At 38.9% G+C, this 19,409-nt stretch overlaps 1 protein-coding gene across 1 annotated transcript in view; it reads right to left on the bottom strand.

Annotated features, from left to right (window-relative positions):
• Positions 1-1,919: 1,919 nt before the first annotated feature.
• Positions 1,920-19,409, bottom strand: part of INPP4A (inositol polyphosphate-4-phosphatase type I A) — a 92,543-nt gene continuing 75,053 nt past the window's right edge. Inside the window, exons 23-27 of the mRNA XM_050891001.1 lie at positions 18,755-18,895; positions 17,292-17,389; positions 12,844-12,956; positions 12,335-12,489; positions 1,920-2,947 (exon numbers count right to left, since the gene is read on the bottom strand). Of these exons, the coding sequence (XP_050746958.1) occupies positions 2,815-2,947; positions 12,335-12,489; positions 12,844-12,956; positions 17,292-17,389; positions 18,755-18,895 (640 nt within the window). The 3' untranslated portion in view covers positions 1,920-2,814. The remainder of the gene's footprint in view (positions 2,948-12,334; positions 12,490-12,843; positions 12,957-17,291; positions 17,390-18,754; positions 18,896-19,409) is intronic.

The following is a 19,409-nucleotide window of genomic DNA, read 5'->3' as shown; positions in this document are numbered from 1 at the left end:
TAATACTGCCCAAAAACAAATAAATAAAAATATTTCAATGCACAAAGCTTGGCAAATACAGTTGTGTTGGGACAAAACAGTGTTGTATTATACAATAATTTTACATGTATAAATGAAACAAAAGGCAACTGTGCTGTAGGTACTTTCACAGAACATACACAGAACATACTTGGCAACAGTTTTCTTTTTTCACCTCTGTATGTTTTATAATTTAAAAAATGTACTCAAAAAAGAACATTAGACAGAACTTCATTTTACAGTAATCCTTAAATTCGCCCCTCCTGTGCAACAGAAAAGCTTACTCCACCCTTGTGAAGCGTCCTATGTGGATTTCAAGTTTCACAGTTTTTCTTTTTTGATGAACTCCTCGAGATCTTACTGTTCATTACGCCCTTTAAACAAGCCTGTCGACGTGCATGTACTGACAATGGCGTATATATAAAATGTTAGCTGGACAACGATGTCTTACATGTAAGCATACTGAAATCAGAGTATTTTAAACAAAACAATGCAGTACTTGAGACCGGTATTCCACCACTTTAAAAAGGTGAGCAAAAACCATGCACATACAAAATTCGGCAATTTTTTCTGATTACATCGGTATACAAAATAAATAAAGGATTGCTAAGCTCTACAGTAGATCTAATGATTGTTGGCCACAGTCTAAGAGAGTGGCTCTGCTAATTGTTACAATAGACCTCTTGATATCTTCTTCTGAAGCTGAACATTGGAAGATTTTTAGTGTAACAATACAGGACTTAAAATATAATTAACTATGTTTGAAATATACAAAATAAAATTATCAACTCATAAAAACTAAGGGATATAAAGAGTATAGTTTATACAAAAATAAATGTAGCATTTAACAATGGGCCAGGGACTGAAGGTTGAGCAGAACTAATGGAATAACATGTCTAAAGAGATCCCATTGAAAAATTTTTCACCATACATTTGTTTACATATTAGCAATAAAATAAAAACAACACTAATTTATGAATTGGCGAACAGGGTTTGTAAAGTTTCCAAGGGACTGTTCTACTGTGGATGATTTGTTCAGACCTAGGATAGGTACTACAATACATTGATTTTGCACAGAATTCAGTGTTTTGTTATCCTAGAGAGACTGAAAGAATGGTAACAACCTAGTGCAGCAGAACTCTCTGACCTGGCTTTGTGACATGCTGCTCAGTGTTAAACTGCAAAAAGCAAAATGCAAAAACTGCTAGACCTGGAACCCCCAAACCTACATGGGAGCAGAATGAACATGACTGATTGATAGAGCAGTGACAGCACAGACAAACATCAGTGAGAGGGAGAAAGAAATCAGAAAACAGCCATATACTTACCTGGCTGTTGCTACTCTCACAAGAATAAATGAGCAGATTTTTCTATTCTAAAGCTTATATCCTTAGAAACCAAGAAGGAAAGGACATAGTGTGCTGAACGAAGCTAGCTAGAGATGACTTAATCCTGTTAAAATTTGGAAATTAATGTTTAGCTGCTTTATAAAAAGGTATCTTAGCTTCAAAGGCATTCTTTGGGAGATTATTTCTGAGGAGATCTGTTGAACATTTTTTCTCAAGTGCTATCAAACTGATCACCTTAGTCATAAGCTAGAACACATCTGCGATTCTCACACATCAGCAGTAGCACATGAGCAGTTCCTTTCTATCAGCATGGGGCATCGCTACCTTCCTCAGAAATACCCTGAAAACAGTCATACTTCCCCCCCACACACCCCCCCCGCCCCGGATTCTGAACATCTGCTCAGGTAAAATGCAAAGGTAAACAGAAACCAGTTTTGGTTATGGAGCAACGGGGATGCGTTGGGCACTTTGAGCATTTTTGTATTGACATACAAAATTGATATGGGAAAAAAAATCAAACACCAATCAAAAAAATGTAACCCCCCCCCCCGCGATGCTAATGCTTACAATCCAGAAGTGATATAAAAAGCCATGGGTAAAAATGTGTTAATTAATATACAATACCATGGAACATACTGAACATGTCACGTGCAACATCAGCAACTTGCTTGTTGCACTTGCCTTATAGTGGGGAAGGGCAGGGGGAACTGTTCCTGGCATTAATGGTTAGGCACCATTATGTTTCTGAAACACTTTTTAAAATCAGTTAAGATGTGTGCCCAAGTTCTTATCTGCCGAAGACGACAGGAATTCGTTTTATTTGGACAGAACTAGAAACTAGACCTCATATGCCTGGCCTTTTCTGTATTGTTAATTTCATATATGAAGATGGCATCCTATATGCAGTAAAACAATTTATACTCCTGGCTTTTATTGTGCTGATTTTTTTTTTAAAGTTAAACTTCTGTTTCTTGATTGTAACAATGCATTCTACAGTTATTAGACTGTCTAGGATCCATCCCTTTTTATTTACAACTTTTGAGTTTTACTCTCAGTTTTAAAAAGTTTATGAAAAGCTCAATCTCAAGTCAACTCAGTATAAAAAGATGTTATGTGAAACAGCTGCCTAAATGCCGTTCCTCGAGTCCTTGCCCATCCAGGAGGTACCTAGCTATTTGCATATAGGTAATTATTACGTAGCACAATATCTGTTCATCTTACATACACTGACGGCTATTTAAACGGGCAGAGAGTCATCACACTATTCTCAAGCTAAGGTGTCAGAATAATTGTTACTATAGATTCCAATTCTGTAAGTAACATGCTCTGTATAACCTAGCGAAACGTACAAAAAGGTTATTTATCTCTTCTGGATGACAAAATCATGTATTAATCTAGAGTGTATCCACATGTTTTAATGGAACAGCAATTAAAGGACATAGTATGCTTATGTTTCAACTTTTCCATAAGTTCCTTCTGGAGGCCTGTAATACTTTGGGAAAGCCTTCAGTTGCAGGGAATTAAATGCATACTTGCGACATCCAACATTCTTCATTGTATTTTCTCGCCGACAACCCTCACTGGGGAAAAAAAACAAGCACAAAAAATGACAGCAGTAAAAAGGAAAAAAAAAAAAAAAAGACTTAAACTAAGATGAAATGAACTGGTTACTTTATAGCATTAACAAAAAGTTGGTTATATTTAATGAGCGTTTAATTAATTTGCCACTGCAAATATTAAAAATGATGACTCATCATACAATGCTAGTAAGAAGCACACAGAATGGACACATGCTATGTCTGATTGCTAGTTTTGCATTTCTAAAAAGCAGCAGTGCATCTATTGAAAAAGTTCTTTCACGATGGTTTCATGTATTTCAGGGTACACTGTTGCGGAGTTCACATGCCGCTTCATTGCACAAGGGATCCCAAGAGATTGCTTAGAAGCAGTTCTGCTAATTTATTAGTATATTAAGCTGAAAAAGAAAAACTGCTGTTCTCTCAGTAAGAGCTTTAAAGTAATTTTATTGTTCCCTGTATGTCAGTATTATCAGTACTTACTTGAAGATTAGAGCTGATACAAAAATAATGACTTTCCAGTTATCTCTGCATGCATAAATTGACTTGAAAACCAACATAGTCTAAAAAAAAATCTTAATCATGAAATAGCAGCTTTGTGTGGGTGCAAAAAAGATTGGCTGCATTGACAGTCGTCACCCCAATGAACCAAAGCTGTGCAGAATTTAATTTTTACCCAATGTTTTGGTGCAACTGCCCCACATTACAAAGAGGTTCTGTGCTACAATAAAAAACTACTCCAGTTATAAGGCTTCTTTACACTTGTAAATCTACTTCAGAGTTCCTTTGATTATATCCAAAAACAGGCGTACAAAGAGGAAGCACTATCATTTAAATATATGTTATAAATCAATTTAGGCTTGCAGGAGAGTGTCTTTCCCTGATAGAGAACTGAAACCTAAACAACGAATACTAGAACTTCATGGCAAAGTGTACAGTACACCATCCTATGGTGGAAATGTCACGTTATTCCTGTCTTGGAGATGGCTGCAGCATTTACCAGGTAAACTGTGGTCATCTGATTCAAAAGGAGGGTTTGGATTCTGGTTCAGTTTGAAAGCTCTCTTGCTCTTACTGACCTCACCGTTCTTCTAATTTTTGTTAATTTGACTGTAACTGTGTTCTGTATATACCACCTAGTTTGACTTCATAAAACATTGCAACTTTTTGCTTTAAGAAACAGTTTAAGTAAGTTTGAAATTTGTCTCCAGAGCACATTCTGTGCCTGCCTTTTATAGAATGGATCATACATGATGACACTCTTTATGGCATTGGTTTGTATTTTACAGAACCCCCCCAAAGGCTGTTGCAGTCAAATAGATTCATCAAAAATTTGCACAAATTATAGTTCAGAGTACTAATAAAAACAATAACTTTAACTAGCAAATATGGGATGCCGGATGAGCATTTTCACTCCAAAGTGAATCATTCTCTTCATAATTCATTCCACTGCATCTGGTTATTGCACGTGTCCCTCTATGGCACAGGTGGGCCACAGAGATGGTGACAAAGGTGTATTTCACACACCATTTCATGTGCCATGTTTTCTTCTTCTGGAGGCACATAAGCAGTACGCACTACAGCATTTTAAATCTGAATGCCTGAACGAAAGCACAGACCAAGCGAAAAAAGGAAAAAAAGAAGAAAACTTGTCCCCACCAAAGTTTTAGGAAAAAAGAAAAAACCACCATCGTTTTCAAAGAACCTAGGCTTTCATTCTAGATGAATTTAAGGGTGGTCTTACTGCAACCCTAATGATAGTCATGAGCAAAGCCTTCACACTTTATTTAAACAGACTAATAATCTCAGGGAGTTCAGTGGAGATACACCTACTAAAGTTACTTTCACATCTTGTTAGACTGAACCCAGGACACTCATCACATTGCAAGAACAAGGCCACAGTCCAACCTGACATTTGTTCGCTCTGTAAAAAGGCAGATTTTGGTACCCATAGCAAATGAACCAGTGTTAATCGGAAAGAAGAGATGATTTGTACGGAGACACAGTGGTACTAGATATCAGCACAGGACATGGATATGTCCAATACCATCATACCATGATTTTAAATCTCATCAGCAGTAAGCATTTACCTAAATTCATTGCAACTAAAAATAAATAGGATATATGCTTAAATACATATATATCTATTAAAAATATATATATATATCTGTCTTTCTAGGTTCTTTTTCTTTTAAAAACAAAATTGGAAGAATAGTGAGGAAAAATACCAGGAGATAGTGTACTGTACAGTCTGATTTCATGAAGACACAAATATAACTACATACTTTTTTTTTAGTTAGAATATTCACCAAATTTAGGATTTTATTCTGATTTTTATTCTAACTGTGCTTTTTTCTTTTTTTAAGCTTACCTCTCTCAGAAGCTTTCAAATTCCATTAAAACTGATAATAAAAGCTATAGCTACCTATATTTTTTGAGCAAGTTAATAATAGTAGAAAATAGAAATCACAGTACTAGAAGAGTTCTCCTCATAAGCCCAATTTTCTGTCATCTCAGGCACCAAGCGAAGTAAATCCCTTCATGAATTTAGCAAACTACATTAAATGAGGTTAGGTTTTTTGATCAGCTATTGCTATTGACAAGCTCTGCCAGACCACTCCATCAACAAAATCGTTCAGTTTAAATAGGCCTCTCCCAGTTTGATGTTATATATAAATGATAAAATTTCATTTGCAATTATTCTGCGTGACTAAACTAGGCAAGACGCTTTAGTCTTACCATTTAAATAAATGTTAACTTACCATCATTCGTTTATCTCTAAGTCACTATCAACATCGTAATTTATTAAAGCTGTCCAACACTTAAAAATGCAAATAACAGTAATATTTAGTCTAGTGTAATTAAAACAAAGCCCAATGGAAAAACCTCAAACCCACCTACTAAAGGAGCTAACTGATACCTCCCTCTTCTTGCCTGAAATATTAAAGACCAATATCTTTAACTTCTCGGATGATAATGACCCTGTTTCAGAATAAGTTCTATAACAGAGCACCTGAAACAGATAATGGATCATTAGCAGGCTAATGCCAATTGCTTCTTCTTCCTACCCACAAGCCATTCTCTTTACGTCTTTAATACATTACAAAATGCAGATCTACAAATAGAATGAAATAATTCTGCATGCAGCGCACCGCAAGTTGTTTTCTGAGTGGGTACACTAGTCTATTAGAACATACTTAACCATGAGAAAGGAACAAGACTATGGTTCTACAAACTGTTCAGTAATGTAATTTGGATATTATGCTTTGAAATGAAGGTAGAAATTTGTTTATTTCTTTAAATAAATTTCTTACAATTTCTTATAAACCCCACCCGTGTTTTTATTTTTCTCTTCATACCTCGTAAAAATGAAAGGCAAGATTAGCATACACCTTAAATATACAAAAAGATACAAATTCTTTTCAGACAGAGTTCCTTTCTCTGGAATACACGAAACAAGTAACACAAAACTATATTTGGTAAGAGATCTTCAGGCCAGCTAAAGTAACGAGGTAACAGGCCAATGTCAGACTATGTTACAAGCACTGAAAGCAGAACAATAATTTAAAGTTTCAATACAATTCTTTTTGATAAAATAATTTGATGTATATTTACAGTTTAGTACAATAGAAACGTAAAATTGTAAGGCATAATAATAATTCTTGGCAGACAATGCTATGACACATTCCTTTGTCCAGCAGGTACCAAGTGGCAATACACATTCAAGCACGTTTTTGTTTTTTTTTAACCTTATCTTCACTTGCAACGTAATCTGGCCACCAGGTATGCTATGCTCAGAAACAGCCACACAATCAGTAAATTGGGGCTGAGAGCTAGTAAAGGAATAGAGTAGAGGAGGCTGGGATCTAGTCTGAAATCTCGGATGGGCACCAAGCCACTCAAGTTCTTCTGGGTGACTACCTCCCGTGTTCCAATGCTGTGAAAAGGAAGAAGGTTGGGAGGAGGGAAAATAAAACAGAAAGGAAGACGACATGCAAATGAATGTATAAAAAGAGATGGCAACACAAGGTGGTCAAGAAAATGAAAAAACATGGAAGAAAGCACAACAAAACCAGAAGATGAAGTAAAGAAAGAGTGGAAAAACATCTCAAAAATATGTATCAGCACAATTACAGAAATAAGGAGAGGGAAAGAGAATAAAAGAGAAAAATAAGAAAGAAGTACTGTAGTCTACTGAAAATAAACACATGTAGGTTGAACACAAATGGTTTTCCATGTTCATTCTTTCAGATTACCAAGCAATAATATCCCATGCAGCTCTGCCATGCTTCCGCATGCTGCAAAGAAGTGGAGCTCTGAAAAGCAAGCTGAACATGAATAACCATTGTAGTATTTGACCCTTTCAAACATCTTTCCATGTAGGCTGCAGTGAAATAATTTAACCTCTTAACTACCTGCTCAATATGTAAACAAAAAACCCCAAACCACCCACTTATTTTTCTGCTTCAACATGAATTCAAGTGTGTATCAATATACTTTCCAAAATGCATGTTTCTGAAGTGCCTCAAGAAATGCATGTGAGGGCAAGACATGCTGCACAGCCCATATCATTATGCCCCTGCTTCCTACATTGCTTTGAGCACCAAAGGCCTACAGTGGAGAACACCTCTTCAGGTAACCGGAGGCTTTGTAGTATGGTGTTTCATTTTGAATCACTTATACCCTGTGCAGTTCAACTCTATCTTTAGTTTACAAAGCAACAACTAAATGCAACCTGTGAGCCCGATCCTGTTAGAACAAGTGCACTCACTCCATCCATAAAAGGTGATACATAACCTTGCTGGTTGCGTAGCAAGGTTAGGTAACCAACAGACAATGTCTTGGAAGACATCAGAGATACCCTGGAGGTCGTGAAAGAGAAAAATAGCCTTCAGATGCTGGTGACACTTCAAGTCAAATGGAATTAGGCGGGCAGGGAACTAAACCAACTGTATTTCTGATCTAGATTAACACATCCAAATTGGTGATCAAAATATGTTTTCACTCCTGGTGGCTGCACTGGATAAGGGCAGATTGAATCTGTGATGCCTACAAATCCCAATTATCTTTGTAGCAGTTGGGAGGTGTGTATGTGTGATCAGGAGAATCAGTAAGTGGAAAGCTAATGTTGACTGGAAAGTGGTGGATAAAGGCTCAACAGAACAGTCTGGAGGAAGAAGTGTTTTAGGATATAGATAAGGAAGTAAAACAATGGGGGAGGTAAAGAAGGAAGAAAGGCTCAAAATGACAAGATGACGTTATGAACATCACATGCCACATCTCTACCATTAAAAATTAGTATCAAGCTACTCAATTTTACGCAAAGACATATGCACAGACACATACAGTGGAAAGGCAGGCAAGAGCTGGAAAGTGCTTTCCTTGTCACTGTTGGCCCATGTAGATGCTTCCACCCAAGGGGTGAAAAGTCACATTTTGGAAATACCAAATATACCAAATTGTACAGTGTCTTAAATCAAAACAGTCATCAGTAGACTACCTCTAGGAGAGGACCAGGGTAAAGAGACAAAGCAAATCCCCTGCTAATCCAGATTGCATATGGGAATCCTCTCTGTGAGGAGAGGCCAGGGCTGCTCTGTGCTGGACACAGCCGGTTCCAGCCGGCTCAAATGGACCCACTGCAGGCACAGCTGAGCCCCTCAGCCACGCTGGTGCTGCCTCGGGGAAAGCGCGTGTAACAAAGGGCAAAACACTGCATGTCAGTGAGGAGTGATGAGAAACGATGTGAGAAACAGCCCTGTGAACACCAAAGTCAGGGAAGGAGCGGAGGAGGTGCCCCAGGTGCTGGAGCAGGGATTCCCCTGCAGCTGTGGAGACGATCACGGTGGAGCAGATATCCACACTGCAGCCCATGGAGGACCCCATGGTGGAGCAGGTGAATACTTCCTGAAGGAAACTGAGCCCGTGGAAAGCCCATGCAGGAGCAGGTTTATCCTGAAGGACTGCAGCCCGTGGGAAGGACCCACGCTGGAGTTGGGGAAGAGTGCAAGGAGGAAGGAGCAGCAGAGAGGAGCTGTTATGGACTGACTGCAAACCCCTGTTCCCTATCCCCTGTGCACTGCTCAGTGTGGGGAGAAGGTAGAGGAACTGGGAACAAAGAAGTGAAGTACTTGGGCCTGGGACAAAAGGGGTTGTGGAAGGAAGGTGTTTTAATTTTTGTCTTTGTTTCTTACCATCCAAATCTACTGGCAATAAATTAATTTTCTCTAAGTTGAGTCTGTTTTGCATGTAACAGTAACTGGCAAGGGATCTCCCTGTCTTTATCTCAACCCATGAGCTTTTTCATCATATTTTCTCCCCCTGTCCTACTGAGGAGGGGGAGTGAGAGAGCAGCTGGGTGGGCGTCTGGCAGGTGGCTATGGTCAACTCACCATAATTTTATTCTTAAAGCAGGTTAACCAGTGAAGAAATCCAATCAAGCTTTTTATCATGGCTGTTTTATTGCAGTGAGTGGTCATATCTAAATGTGACCGTCAGGGCTTTATTATGTAGTCTTTTTAGTCAACACCGTGGCAACAGGAAGAGATTATTTCCCTCACCCCATTTCCAGCTGCTTCTCAAGAGCCCCTGTCAGAGACAGCTCTTCTCTGTTGGCTGAACTGCTTGTGTTGCAACTTCCTAATTAGTCTTACGAAAATGAGCTGGGCTACCTTAAACATGTAAAGAATTTTGCTACCCAGACTGATTTTGACTGAAACTGGATTGGAGCGTATTCACACAAAGAGCTCCGCTGGCGTATCTGACAGGACAGTAATCTGGCAGGGGGAGGGAGGGCAGGGAGTCATAGGTCTAGTGGGGAGTGTTGGCACTGCTGCGGATGGAAGAGGCTACGTGATCCAGTTGGACTTTGACTCTTGAGCTGCCTTTACTGGCCAGGTAGTCATTTCCTCTGTAACTGGATTTCCAGACATATCATCATGATTTTACTATTTGCAGGCTGTGAGTTACCATATATCTGATTTGGGACTGGAAAAGCTGCGACTTATTTACAGAAAAGTGAGTTTATTCTAACAGGATATTTGTTTCTAAGGTGAAAACCACGAACTTGTATCTGTGAATTTCTACAAGAATCTTCAATGAGCACCCAATGTTCTCTCCCTGATGTCCATGCTCACCGAACATAATTATCATGGATACATAATTATCACAGATACATAATTATCACAAGACGAGGAAGGAAAGGAAGTCCCTGAAGATGGGTAAGTGGGAACTAACACCTCTGAAGACCAACATCACATGGAAGAAGAGGGTGCTTTCTTAATTCTTCAAGAACAGTGTAAGCACAGATGCTTTTCTTCTCTGGAAAGTCACCAGTAGAGAAGAGATGAAATACTTTCTTTGAGTCCCACAACTTAATAGTACTTCCTACCCGTCCTTCCAACTGCCCCAGAAACTTCAGAAGTCTTCAAGACTGAACCAAGCCTTCCTTTTCCAGTACAGTTACACAAATAAAGGATCCAAGTTAAAAGAAAAAGCAAGTTTTCTGAATGCCCTGGAAGTAAGTTGCTACCCTTTCACTTCCTATGTCTGCCATCTAGGTCAGGTCATCCTGTCCAGGCTGAAATGGGTTTGGGCGGAGTTGGATTCCTACATATTTGTTCCATAATCCTATCTCTCTTGTTAAGCTTTGTTAACTCTGTGCCATTGTTCCTGAGCACAACTGGCAAATAATTTTAAAAAACACAACCACCTACCCCAAAGAACAATGAGATGTGAGGAAGAAAGAGTGATGGGCTTGAAGAATGGCCTAATCTTAGTATTCATTCAGGACTAGTCAGTATTTGTTCTGCACAATCTCTCTTAGTCAAAGATTTAACAGAAGAAGAGAAAGTCACGTTTTTCACCTGTCAGAGCAAGTCCCTGATGTTGCTAGAACACACGAGCCAAAGGTTTTGATTAAATTGGCCCTCTTTCAATAATCCTGTGTAGGTCAATATAAAGCAATGCGTTTCTTGGGTCAATTTTTTATCTGATTCTGTGTTATATTAAATTGATAGTCTGAAGGTCCAAAACAATGTTATTATTAACCTCTGTCTCTACTGTGTCCACAACTGCATTAAAAAAACCCATTAACTCAGTAACTAATTTAAAGAAAGTAACAAGATTCCTATATTATACTCGCTCAGTTTTTATTCTTACTAAATAAACTGTGCAACAAAGCTTTTTTTTCTTTCAGATGTCTAAGGTGACAAGTTGCATAATTTAAATAAAGATATTTGAGAGCCACTTTGCTCCATTTTAAGTTAATAACTTCTCCCTCACAAAGCTGTTCCAAGTTTTGTTTCTAATACCAAGGTTTAATTAGTCTCTGAGTGCAGTTTTCATGTACTGTACTAACTCTGTAACAAAGCAGCAAAAAGCGCAGCAAAAAAGTGAAAATAAAGAAGTCCAGTGACATCCAATTAGATGTAGATATAAAAACCAAATCATTAGTGTAAGAGGCTGCAAGTGTTATTTTCCTTCTAGGTAACTGAAGAGTAAGAAAGGGTCAAACAGCAAAAACATACAGAAAGGATAAGAGAATTGAACACTCTAGAGAATTTGGTGAGAAGACACACAGTACAGTACATTCAGTAAGAGTGAATGTTGAAAAACAGGACTGAACAGCATTGTTGAACTACATCGATAAAGACTAAAACTAGATTTCTTATCCTTTCTTTTGGTATGTGAGTTACGGAGTTTTCCAGCAGTGCTTGAAACAAGGCATTGAACAACAGTAAACAGATTTTCTTTTTTTTTTTTTTTTTTTTAGTACAGTATTTAAATCTGCAAACATCTCTGCTGCTTCAGAATACAGAACATCATTTTATTGATACGACAACAGCACACTGACACGTTGTGATGAAATTTGGTTGCTGTATTGTGAAACACTCATACTGACATTTCGCCCAGTGAGCAGTGTTTGACTGCTAAAGAATACACGTGGCACACCAGTGCAAACTGCAGGTGTCTATGTTTCCAAGAACAAAAGACACGTCATCCCTGAGAAATCTGCCTGATCTAGAACTAAGAAACCCAGTGCTATGACAGTTCAGGTAACCTCATCATTGAACAACTTTCAAAGAAGCACCAGTTTTCTGTTCTGTAAGCTCAGCATTAATTGAAAACACGTTTTTACATGCTTCTCTGAAAACTCCCGAGTCACTACTGAAAACTGAAGCCCATCAGATGCAAATCTGGTAACAATCAGCTTTAGCATATGCAACTCACTAATACATGCAAGGGAGGGATGAATTCTAGCAGTCAGTTTTGCAGTTTTCTGACTTTATTTTACTTTTTTTTTTCCTTTTGATAGAAACAGAGACCACTGCTCCTCTGCAGTTTGCATGGTTCCTCATTTAGGAATAAGTGACACAGTCAAACTCTTACCTCCTCATACACTCCAGAGCCTGGGTGAAGACCTGTGGAGCCATTCCATGTTCATGCTGTAGGATCAAACACTGCTCTAGGGTGACCGACATGGCAGTCCTATCCTTGGCACTTTTACAGCTTGTAAATCGAACACCATTTAGTCTGCGGCATATCTAGAAATGAGATATACAATTCATCATTCCTTCCTCATGCATAACCTTCTGTCAGAGAACACACCCGTACTTGTCCTTAGAGAGACACAAATGTTGTGTAGGACTTTGATGTCAAAAGTTGTCATCTTTGAGAGAGCAGAACTTCATTGCATGAGTTGTAGCGAAAATACTGACGTGGAAAATACATTTTATCTCCCCATGTCTCATTCTAGAGGAGGTTTAACCTGGCAGCATTTCCAAGTTACATGCAAGCAAATGAAGAAATTCGAACATATCAGTAATAAAAAAGGAGAAAACACATATGGATACAGAAAATCAGCTGAACTATGCGGAGATGCTTAGATTAATAAATACCTCAGCAGCTTGCCAAAGGATATCAACATTCTTATTTTTCCTTGCGTGTACATTTTGTCCCAGAAATCTTAACAGTTCAGGCAGGCACGTCTGACTACGAGATCGAGGTAGACCTATAAAACAGACAAATTCAACTCCACTTATTTATCTGTATTCAACACTTTTACAAAGATAAATTATGTGGAAAGTGTTCCTATATGCCTGTTGCAAACACAATCATGTTTTCTTGAAACTATCAAAGCTTACAACAATCCAATTCTTAATTACTTAGTACCACCAACAAAACAAATTCAAGTTTAATTAAACTCAACTGGAAATATACATTCAGGTTATTTAAAACTTCAGGGGCTCAGAATCTGACAGCAATATAAGAACAGAGTGAACAAAGGGAGCAAGACTGGTATAGTATCTTGGTTTGTGTGTCACAGATGTACTATCTTTCACACACTGTTCAGAACTGTATATAAACATGTAACCGCCTGTATTATCACCCCTCAGAGGTGACAGGATATCATGCATGTCTCCACAGAAACTCTGAAGATATTTTATATTCTGCTCACATGTTCAATTTTACATTTGCAAGCTGGCCAGTTTTCAGTTACAAGAAACACCCTCTGTGACAGGACACCCCACTGCCACTATCTGTTTATTAATACTTCACTAAGTGGAAATAAATCAGTTGAAATTTTTCAGTATTTCAGAATGCTTTCAGTAGTCATATGTTCAAAGTGTTACACATCATCTCTTACACATGTAGCAAGATACTCAAGACAATCAATGACAAGTATTAAATAGGTCATCTTTTTTGTTTTTTTTTTTTTTTAAAGGGGTAACTACAGAGGACACCAACTAAAGCTGTGACTGGATAAGTAAGGAGGTATGCACTGTTACAAAATGACTCTGTGACAAAAAGAACCCCACATGGGTGATATATGAGGTTTTATTTTTGGACCACATATCTTCTCACACCAAATAGTATGTTACACTAACCTGATTCCTTCTATGACAAGGTGACCCACTTAGTGGATGAGAGAAAGGCTGTGGATGTTGTTTACCTGGACTTTAGTAAAGCCTTTGACACCATTTCCCACAGCATGCTCCTGGAGAAACTGGCGGCTCATGGCTTGGACAGGCGTACTCTTTGCTGGGTAAAAAACTGGCTGGATGGCCAAGCCCAAAGAGTTGTGGTGAATGGAGTTAAATCCAGTTGGTGGCCGGTCACAAGTGGTATTCCCCAGGGCTCAGTATTGGGGCCAGTTCTGTTTAATATCTTTATCAACGATCTGGATGAGGGGATCGAGTGCACCCTCAGTAAGTTTGCAGATGACACCAAGTTGGGCGGGAGTGTTGATCTGCTTGAGGGTAGGAAGGCTCTACAGAGGGATCCGGACAGGCTGGATCGATGGGCCGAGGCCAACTGTATGAGATTTAACAAGGCTAAGTGCCGGGTCCTGCACTTGGGTCATAACAAGCCCATGCAACGCTACAGGCTTGGGGAAGAGTGGCTGGAAAGCTGCCTGGCGGAAAAGGACCTGGGGGTGTTGGTTGACAGCCGGCTGAATATGAGCCAGCAGAGTGCCCAGGTGGCCAAGAAGGTGACCAACAGCATCCTAGCTTGTATCAGAAATGGTGTGGCCAGCAGGACTAGGGAAGTGATCGTCCCCCTGTAATTGGCACTGGTGAGGCCGCACCTCGAATACTGTGTTCAGTTTTGGGCCCCTCACTACGAGAGAGACACTGAGGTGCTGGAGTGTGTCCAAAGAAGAGCAACGAAGCTGGTGAAGGGTCTGAAGAACAAGTCTTATGAGGAGCGGCTGAGGGAACTGGGGTTGTTTAGTCTGGAGAAAAGGAGGCTCAGGAGAGACCTTATCGCTCCCTACAAGTACCTGAAAGGAGGTTGTAGCGAGGTGGGTGTCAGTGTCTTCTCCCAAGTAACAAGTGATAGGATGACAGGAAATGGCCTCAAGTTGCACCAGGGGAGGTTTAGATTGGATATTAGGAAAAATTTCTTCACCGAAAGGGTTGTCAATCATTGGAACAGGCTGCCCAGGGAAGTGGTTGAGTCACCATCCCTGGAGGTATTTAAAAGATGTGTAGATGTGGCACTTAGGGACATGGTTTAGTGGTGGACTTGGCAGTGGTAGGTTTATGGTTGGACTCTATGATCTTAAAGGTCTTTTCCAACCTACATGATTCTATGGTTCTGTTTTATGATTAGCAATATTGTGCCTATCCTGGTCTGCTCTGCTTGAACTCTACACCTAGAAAGAAAGTAATAGCTGTAAACAAAAAGAGGGCACTAACCATCTCCCCAAGTATTTCTAAAGACAAAGAGAGCTAATGGAACAAGGACAAGGAGCTAATGAAGCTAAGACAGTAATTCACTTAGAAATTCTGCAGTGCTTCGAATTAAGAGCACAGGGACAAGGACAGTGGATCAGGAATCAACTTTCCTTGTGTATTGTTTTTGAAGGGAACATTTCCTACAAGCTCCCAGCAGATACTTCACTGGGCCTCTTGTCCCCTAGAATGACCTGTTTGGTTTTCCTTTTGCCTCTACTTACAACAGACTACACCACTGGCTGGCCATAACCACCACCTGGTTTACAGTTAAATGTAAAATGTTATTCTCTCTTGACAAGGGTTCATGGAAAAGTATGTTTCACTTTGTACATCCTAAATATCACCACAGAGGAGGTACAAAACACACCCTCAGACCCTCTTATGACAAGCACAGTCCCAGGTTTGTCCATATAGTCTCAGCTTTTCACAGAGCATCTCTAACACACCTGCTGGGACACCCGCAATATTTTTTTCACACTTCTAATAAAAACTTTTGCTTAATGTTTATAACCACAAACCATTTGTCCAAGCTGGATTGCAAAACCAGGTACAATATGTCTGCATTTACCCAGGACAAACAGTGAAGCAGAAGGAAGTTTTGGCAGAGGGCAGATTTTCCCCCTTTGTGGTATTCACTTCATGTGGCAGGAATCAATGTAATGACACGTAACCAGAGAAAGGGAGAAAAGGCAGGTGGACACAAGACTATTTCGCTTTCTTTCACTGTTAAGGTGCATGTTAATGCCACCTGTCCAACACTGCACACCAGCCTTATTCACAGCTTCAAGTTACTTGAAGAAAAACCTCTGGTATAAGGCATAAGTGTTACTGCTAAATAAGAAACTCAAGGTCGTGGCACTGGTGCTCTTTAAAAATAGAGAAGAATAAGTATAAAGTTAAAACAGAGTTCAAAAAACATGAAAAGAGAAGGAACAAATGACAGAACAGAAAACAGATTGCAGGATAAAAAAAAGTGTCAGGAAAAAAGGCAAAAGCTAAAAGATGATTGGATCAACATAAGAGGTTTGGGGATGAGGGAAGAGACTGAAGTAGTAAAAAAAGGAAGCAAAATCAAAGAGGAGAGGAAAGAGCTGAAAGGGAACTACTATGGAAGACTAGACAAAGACATGAAATAATAGGGAGAAAAGCAGAACAAAAATCACTTTAAATTGATTAACTTTTGAACTTTACAAGAAAGTCTGATGCTAGACTACTATATAACAAAAAATTAAAATTTTGCAGCTAAAATTCCAGAGAATTAATTATGCAGGATTATGAATGCCTGGAAGGAGGGAAACAGCTTCTGCTCTCAGCTGCATAAAAAAAAAAATCCAGGGTAACTAAAGTACCATAATGTACTTTAACAGACAGAATTCTTACTATCCTGTTACATGTTGCTGCATTTGTATTTCTGCAATAAAACTGCAATTGTGGGACCCATGAAATTAGCTTACAAGAGGTCTGATACTACTAATAATGAATCAATGAATTTTCACCATTTTTGTGGTCACATGTAAATAACATTTATGCCACTGCCTCCCCAAAAAACAGTAAAGCAAGAAATTTTCCTATACAACCAGTAAAATTCAAGCTTGTAGCTATTGTCTCTCTTCCAGGTGCTAGAATTCTTTGTTGGTGGCTGCAGATGCAACAATTATAGGAAAGTGCCAAAGGATAAACAGAGGGAAAGTGATGAAGTTCCTAAAAACTGGCAGTTGCTCTCTGTGCAGGTTATCATAAGTGCAGAGAACGTGACCAAAAACTGCACATAAAAGTGCTGCTGCTATAACCTGCCACTTTTATGCCTTCCCCTCATGGCAATCTAACTTCCTAGCTGCATGTTTATACAGTACATAAGGCCACTTAGAAAGAGATGTAAAGTAAAAGTAAATTAGAAAAGGAAAGTTAATCAGACTGACCTTTAAACCTCTTGAATCTGCTCTGCTTAGTAATAATGTATTAAAATAGAGTTGCATCATTTCTTGGAGGTTATTAATGCTGGTGTATCATCAACATTTAAAGAACTAACATGAAGCAAACACATGAAAAAATCAGCCTGAATTGTGCTGTTCAACCAAATTTGCTATTAATTACCAAATACTTACAATCATCAGGCAAAACTTCCTTGAACTGCTCAAAATACGAATTCAACCGCACTAAGCTTTCCATGTTAATTACTTCTTGCAGTGAGGTGTCTCCAAACCTTTAAAAGGTGAAGAAGGGAACAGTTAAGCCCAAGGTAAAAGGTTTCTCCTTTTCTTCAAAACAAGTGCACTTGGCAATATGACTACCAGAAAACAGTTTAAAGATTCATCCCATGAAATTCCTAACCACTCAAATGCAGAGTGAAGTGTAACCGAGAAGTGCTGTAGTGATTCATTACAGAAAAAGAAAATATATGTGAGGGGAACAGTGGGAAGGAAGGTGAAAGAAAAATCTTGTAGGAAATAGGATTTAAAATTTTTTGGCTTTTGTGTCTCTCTTTCAATATTAAATACCCATCTGGTAAATCATTTTGCCTGAATTCAAACTTTTAATAATGGATTTACTAGTTGAGTTCATAAGGTAATAATAACCATAACATCAGTAGATAGGCATTGAGAACTTTGACTTCAGATATGTAAATGAGAAATATGGATTTAGGAGTAACAAACCATGAATGTAATAAATATTGTCAACAATGCCATGATTCATCTCATCTAACTATATCTACATACATAGATACACACACACAGTGTTGACATCTGTAACTATGCTAGTCACCTTGGGCTTCCTTTATAGGCAACAGAGGACAACAGTAACTGCTGGAATGCCTTTGTTAGACTTTTTCTATCCACCATCATACTGTACACTCCAGTGTACTGTACACCCGGTACCAAGGCTGCTGTCACAACATGGATGTGCCTGACTCACTAGAGTTCTCTGTTACAGCAGTGCTTTGTCAAAGTATTCTTTACAGGATATGGCCATAACAGAGGGAAGCTCTGGTGGCTCTTCCAAAACTGAACAGTTTCCCTAGCAAATATAATTACATCATTATATTTTTCAGCTTTAGAAGAACAGTGTTGCATTACGGAAGTACTGCAAGGATACGTTAAAATGAAGGTCCGTCTAGCCCATTATCCTGGTTTTTGACAGTAGCCAGAAGAGGGAGTCTAGGGGACAGTGCAAAACCAAGAGGGCAAATACACAGCAATACTCAGAATGATCTCTCAGCCTCTAGTGATCTGTCACTCACAGAGGTCTCGAGTTACAAGCAGCACCTCTGTGTTAAATAGCCCATGACAGATTTCCTCTTCTGTAAATTCACTTCTGAACCACATAAACCTGCACTAGACTCAAACCCATGAGGTAAAGAGCTCCACAGCTACATGCCATATAAAGAAGGACCTCTTTTTTTGTTGTTTTGCATTTGACGGCTTCATTTAGTATTCCCTTGTCCGTGTTATTGGAGAAACTGAATCACTGTTAGTAATGCAACAGTGCAACTCCATAGAGACATACTTCCATCAGAACAGGAGATTGCTGAACTGCCATTAAGGTTGAGCTTGCATGACTGAATACATACTTCTCTGCTAGGGTTTGCTGCTCATTGATTCCCACATTGAAAAGAACAGGCTGAACCCTCAGTAACATGCCACTTTGAATCTCTCGCGGCAACAAATCAAACAAGGCGCTTGGCAAAGGTATTCTCACATTAAATCCATCACTGCAAAAAAATAAACAGCTATTAGACATAAAGATCAAAAAGCTACATTTCAAGAATGTGTTATTTATGTAAAGAGGGATAACATCTAGAACATAATACGACTATTAAAAAATAAGTATCAGTCAAAACTGAGGACTTTAAGGAACTGCCACAGCTTGCTCCTAATCAGAAAAGCTATTCCAGTTCAAAAAAAAAAACCTGCAGCAGCCTGTAATGTTGATTTTACATCCTTATGGACATTTCAATCAGATCTGCCAATTTCCTGACAAAAGCTGATTTTGCTCCAGTCATTAATACTGCAGCTCTTGTACAACTTGGGTAGAAAAAGCCAAATTTTGGCATGCCCCCATCTGATCAAGAGTAAAGTATATTTGATTTTAAAGTGATAAAGGCTAGTGATGATGCACATGCATAAAAGGATACATTTTTGGATACAGTAAGTAGTATTGACATATCTGAGCAGAATGATAGAGGCAATGACAGTAGCGACCCAAGCATAAATTGAAGGGGGACC

This window comes from Gymnogyps californianus, chromosome 1 (assembly GCF_018139145.2).
Source record: "Gymnogyps californianus isolate 813 chromosome 1, ASM1813914v2, whole genome shotgun sequence".
NCBI classification, from domain to species: domain Eukaryota; kingdom Metazoa; phylum Chordata; class Aves; order Accipitriformes; family Cathartidae; genus Gymnogyps; species Gymnogyps californianus.
The sequence above is the reverse complement of the archived record's forward strand: the minus strand, read 5'-3'. Positions and strand labels throughout refer to the sequence as shown.